Source organism: Lathyrus oleraceus, chromosome 5 (genome assembly GCF_024323335.1).
Source record: "Lathyrus oleraceus cultivar Zhongwan6 chromosome 5, CAAS_Psat_ZW6_1.0, whole genome shotgun sequence".
Taxonomy (NCBI): Eukaryota; Viridiplantae; Streptophyta; class Magnoliopsida; order Fabales; family Fabaceae; genus Lathyrus; species Lathyrus oleraceus.
This window is the reverse complement of record NC_066583.1, coordinates 85,233,280-85,239,341: the sequence shown is the minus strand read 5'-3', so window position 1 is coordinate 85,239,341 and position 6,062 is coordinate 85,233,280. Positions and strand designations below refer to the sequence as shown.

The 6,062-nt window shown below is 36.0% G+C and overlaps 1 protein-coding gene across 1 annotated transcript; it reads right to left on the bottom strand.

Moving 5' to 3' along the window:
- Positions 1-2,901: 2,901 nt before the first annotated feature.
- LOC127078870 (uncharacterized) lies at positions 2,902-3,986 on the bottom strand. The gene is made up of 3 exons (XM_051019290.1): positions 3,730-3,986; positions 3,488-3,573; positions 2,902-3,335 (listed from the first exon to the last, which is right to left on the bottom strand). Exons 1-3 carry the CDS (start codon positions 3,984-3,986, stop codon positions 2,902-2,904), a joined length of 777 nt encoding a protein of 258 aa, XP_050875247.1.
- Positions 3,987-6,062: the final 2,076 nt, after the last annotated feature.

Here is a 6,062-nt window from a genome sequence, read left to right as displayed (position 1 = left end):
AAATTTTATCCTTTGAATGGTTGTTCATAATTGATTACCTTTGATAAATTGTCAATTTAATCTATAATTCATGATAAGTGACTTTTGATCTAGTGTTAATTCACATTTGATTTCTTCATTGATTGTTGAATATCTTGTAAATTGAAAATTTTATTTCAATTTGATAGATGTATGCTTTGTATAGGTAACTTTTTTTTTTCACTTTGATCCTTTGGCTCATTCATGATTAATTGTCTATATTGATACATTGCCATGTGAATTAATAATTTCCATTAAACATGCTTCCATTGATGCATTATTCTCATTTGTTTTAATCTATACTAACTCCATTTGTTTGTGTAATTACATGACCTTTGAGACTTCAAGTGTGGATCCAAGTTACCTTTCCTATTATGATCTTTAATCATTTATTTGCCTTGTATTGTTTGAGGACACCATGCCACTTGATTGTTTTAGGCATGATGCTTGGATTGTAACTTGTATGTTTTATTTGCTTTACCTTTTGTATTGTATGGTTCCATCCCTCCATTGTGGGTCACATGTCCCCCCATCCCATGCAAGTGTAATAGCTTAGGTTACATTCATTTATAGCTTTCCATGTATGCTAACTAAAAGCTAAAATGAAACGCTAAAAATAAAACTTTTCAAAAGACAAAAAGCACACTTGATCCAATGTCAAATGTTTTCCAAATAAATTCACAAAAATCAACGCGAGTGCTTGATCCAATGTCAAGTATCTCATTCCATTATATATATCTATCATATCATTCACTTCTCAACCTACTCCTATCTCTAACTCCATTCTTCTTCACACACACTTTTTCATAATAAATGTCAAACACTCGATCCAACGCCAAGTTCCTTTTTAAAAGAATTTCTCAATAAACTGGAATGTAAAAATGGGATGTAAGTACTTGTACACAACATTCAAGTACTTGGATTGTCGGTTGTGCCTAGCTTATGGTCCGATGCTTGACTTCCTCCTCAAAACATCTAATAATAAAACAAGTTCAATCTGGTGCTCTGAGAGAGAAAAAGAATGGTTAGGATGCCACTGTCCTCTTAAGTCCCGAGTATTTTGATTGTTGGTCGTATTTAGCCAAGGGTTAGATACTTGTCTCCCTCTAAGTACCAATTGTTAAACTTGCTAAATCATTTCACAAATTAAACTTCTTTTAGATGAAAAGAGTGGTTAGGATGCAATTGTCCTCTCAACTCCCAAGTGTAAGAACAAAAATTGTTCTACAACAGATTCCTTGATTTTGATGATAACAAAGGATGAAACCAAAAATGGCACCCTAACAAAAAGTTTCTAAGTGTGCAGGATTCTAAAGAAAGAAGAAAAAAATCTAATGATGTCATCAGATACAGAACCAGATCAGATACAAATTATCAAATGATCAGAAGCATCTGAAGTGCAAACACGTTCAAGAAAGTCAAACTCTGAGCAAAACAGCAAAGTATCAGAAGCATCTGAACAAGAAGTAAGCTCTAGAAGTTCTGACTCTGATCAGCACTATCTGAAGAATCCATCAGAATCCAAAAGAGATCAACATCAGAAGCAAGACTCCAAGACTCTCAGATACACGAAGACTCTGATCATAAAATTGCTAATTATGAAAGAGTAACGTTAAAGTCAAGTAAAGATTTGCAAATGGATTTCCTAAAACAGAAAGAGACGTTAATCTCCAATTTCAATAAAGAAGATACTATATGTGGTAAGTAGTCATTTCAAGGAGAGAAAGTTATCCTGCAGAAGCTACTTAAGTGATGGCGTAAATTCACTTTAATATCCACCAGTTTCAACCACTACTTCTCTTCTATATAAAGGACTGCAAATCAACATTCAGCATATAACACATACAAGGAAAAATTATACTGAAACATCAACGCTCAAGAAAACACTCTTGCTCTCTAAATCTTCACGAAGCTGTTGCTTATAACGTGAATCACTTTGTTCTTACTATTGTAATATTTGCTTTCTTAGAAGCACTTTAGATTACATAAATCTTTTATCTATTGTTTGTTTATTTCCTCAAGTGACTCTGTGTAGTCTGTATACTTGAGAGGACTAAGAGATCTTTCTCTTAGACGTTGTTTGTAATCTTTCAAGATTAGTGGATTAAGTCCTTGTTGAAGGCGAAATCACCTTGGCCGGGTGGACTGGAGTAGCTTTGTGTTAGAAGCGAACCAGTATAAAATCATTGTGTGGTTTTCATTTTAAAAAAAGGCGCTTATTTTCTAAACAATTCAAACCCCCCCTTTCTTGTTTTTCTCACCTTCACCAAGTACTCAAATTCTTGGTCGTACTTAGCCAAGGGTTAGATGCTTGTCTTTGTTCAAAAATCAACCCCAACTAATCAAATCATTTTCTACCTTAGGGCATCTTTCAAAACCTTTTTAGAAAAGGCGTGTTACTTCCATTCTATCGTGAACAATGCTTAAGCCTCCATGTGTGAGCAAGTAATGTTTAACTGCTATAGTGCAATCTAAGCACATCCATTCTACCACAAAAAAACAAACACTTAAAGCTCTCATGCTCGAGCATACAAGCAGGTTGACTGTAGAATGAGAACGTCAACATTGTTCATAAAAACAATCAAATAAGTACTCTATTTTGTGAGTGGAACTACGGAGCTCTGACTTCCTTATTGCACGAATGAGGATACGTATGCACAGGGGTTTGAAACCTTAGCGAGCACACTAATTTAAAACATATTTTCTTTTCCCATCTTATTCTCATATTCACCGATAGCAATTAACATTCAGATAAACAACATTCATACACATTGATACAAGCATAATGGTTTCCATCGAGTACAATGGATGTGAGGGGTGCCAATACCTTCCCCTTGCATAACCGACTTTCGAATCCGCTCTTGGTTGCAAAAACCATTATCTTTAGGGTTTTATTGCTATTTTCCATTTCCTTTGGAATAAATAAAATTGAGTGGTGACACTATATTTTTCGTGGCGCGACAATATTGTCAAAGGGAAATTCAAACAAACAAAATAAATAGCCACCAATCCATTAGCTTGAGTATCGATAACCATACTACCATTCATAGTGGACACCACAAGATTCAATCTTTTCACACAATCAACAGATATCAAGGAATGCATCACATTTGTGTTAATGATAGTAATCAAAGGAATACCATTAATAAAACATGTAGCTCGAATCAAATTATCAAACTTTGAGGTATTTGCACCACTGAGAGCAAACACTTTTCCACCAGCTTTCACATCCTGCGTCTTCTTGCATTTCTGACACTCTGTACTAATATGACCAACCTCACTACAGTTGAAACAAACCACAACAGTACTCTTGCATTCTGCAAAACATTTGAAGCATGTATTCCAGTACACTCTAAAGCACGATGACCAAGCACCTCACATTTGAAACACTTGATAGGAGTAGGAGCACCTCCCTGACTTTGACTCTTATCACTATTATTCCTCAGCTGAAAATTATGTTTACCCTTACCGTCTGGAACGACATACATCTTTATGCGGTTATGAATACCACTCTTCTTATCACTGACACTTTTGTAACCAGAAGATCTTGCATGACTATCTTTATCATAAATACAACATTGGTTAACTAACACAGAGAACTAACAATTTTCTTGGTACCTAATAAACTGTTTGATCTATGGGCGAAGTCCACTTTTAAACTTGATGCATTTGGACCCTTCAGCTCCTGCCCCATTGTAATGAGGATAAAACCTGAACAGTTCTTCAAATTTAGCAACATAATCTACTACAATCGTGTTTCCTTGCTTAAGCTCAAGTAACTCGATCTCCTTCTTGCTACTCACATCAGTCGGGAAATATTTCTCCATAAATGCAGCTCTGAACGCAATCCAAGTAATCTTAGTACCATTAGCTTTCAATCTATTTAATACATTATCCCACCAATATTCGGCCTCCTCTGATAGCATATGAATACCATAAAGAACCTTATGAGCATCTATGCAAGCCATCACTCTAAATATTTTCTCGATCTCTTGTAACCAAATATGAGCACCCTCTAGATCATACATTCCCTTGAAGGTTGGCGGTTTGTTTCTCTAGAACTTGCTTATCCCACGAGACTCGACACCTTCAACCTCTGGATTCTGCTGAGCTTACAAAGCCTGTCCCACCATATGAGCCATAACTTCCAAGGCATCAAAGATTGCATAATCGTTTTTTCTAGCCATTTCTCTATATATCAACAAACATCCATTGGAATAAACATTGCATCGACAACGTTCACACACGTGTGGCATACTATGAAAAAAACAAAATCACAAAACCTATTCGGACGGATCGACTTGCTATGATACCACTATGTAACACCCTAAATCCCGACTCTTAATATAAAAGAGAAAATTCAAGATTTAGGATGCTACTCAAAACATAACATGCATACTTTATAAATATTAAATCACATAACTTCAAATAATTATTTAAAGAAACTACTTAAAGAAAAGAAGCTCAAATATCAACTAAAACAAATATTGTGCCTCATTCCCGATGTTATAGATCAAAGTATATAGACCAACTAAATAGCGATAACTATAAAATACGAAAGAAAGCTGCAAGACCATCTTCCAACTCACAAGCAACTACTTCTACTGATTATCTGAACAACAATTCACAAAATCACACAAAACGAACAAGAAAGGAGTGAGAATACACCTTAAAAATGTTAATGGTGAATTTAACAGCAAGATGGTAAACAAAACAACAAGTATAATATTCTCACAAAACACAATCTCATTTTAATTTATAATGCAAATACTAATGCACCAATTCCCCCATCAATATGCATGTGATGCAGGATTTTTAGGGTCAAAGGTTTGTTAATGATTGCCCATGTCTCCAGTTCCTCTCTGAACCGTGTCCCTCTCTGGATATGAGACCTTTATGGTTCCTCTCTGAACCTAACCTCATCGGACCGAAATGCTACCTGACTCCAAATTATTTGCATGCATGATCATGTATAGAAAATAGAGTTGTAACTCAAACAATCATCAAAATCATCTTAAAAATCATACTCAAAATATGTTCCACTCTTGAAACATAAATTTTCCAATAAACAAGGCTCACTGTAATATCACCAAATTACTCATCTAAAAAATATAACTTATTTAAATAATTATATTACATATCCAATTGAGTAAATATTTGTTATTACTCAACAACTCTAAAACCCACCAAAATACTCAAAAACATATCAACGCATTATATATTATTTTATAACTCAACAGAGTTCCCAAAGAGCTCTAAACAGCTCAACAACTACTCTTAGCTCTCAAAATGACTCTACAGTACTCAAAAGTGCACAAAATTTCCCTACTAATAACTTTTGCATGTGATAACTCTAAGGGGTGACAGTTTTACTCAAGATTACTTGAAATTGACCAAAAGGTCACTGATGCCAAAAATTGCTCTAAAATCAGCGAAAAACTCTCGGGACTCGAAACTGTCGAAAAATATCCCAACTCGCCCGGACCTGTCGCAGACCCGCGGCCGTACGACATTGCTTCCTTGCAAACCCCCCTGCGTCGCATCCGCGCGTTGCCGCTTTAATGGCTCGAATGCCACACAGTCCTATCGAACACAGACAACCGTCGTCGCGGCGCATGGCGGCCTCTATGGCTCCGCCAACCATCTTTGTCGCGGATCCCCGTCCGTCACCGCCGTGAATTCGCTGGCGACACATCTTCGTGACCTCTTGCCGCTGCGTGACCCTGATCTCTGCGATCTCGTGTACGTCAGCCGCTTCCATCGCGGTGCGGCCCGACTGCCGCAACCCCACATCACACCCCCTAAAACTCGATTTTTGATTTTTGTCAAAATATTTGATTTTTCAAAAAAAATGATTTTTCTGACTTTTTTTTGGGAAATTTGGGAAAAATTAGGATCACACACTTTTACAAAAATTCACAGTTCGAAAATATCCTAATTTCACAGATGTATATACTATTAAATTCATCACAAAGATAACAAACTCATATTGATTTATCAATAACAAGCCATATTATGGTGACCATATGATATTTATCTCAAAT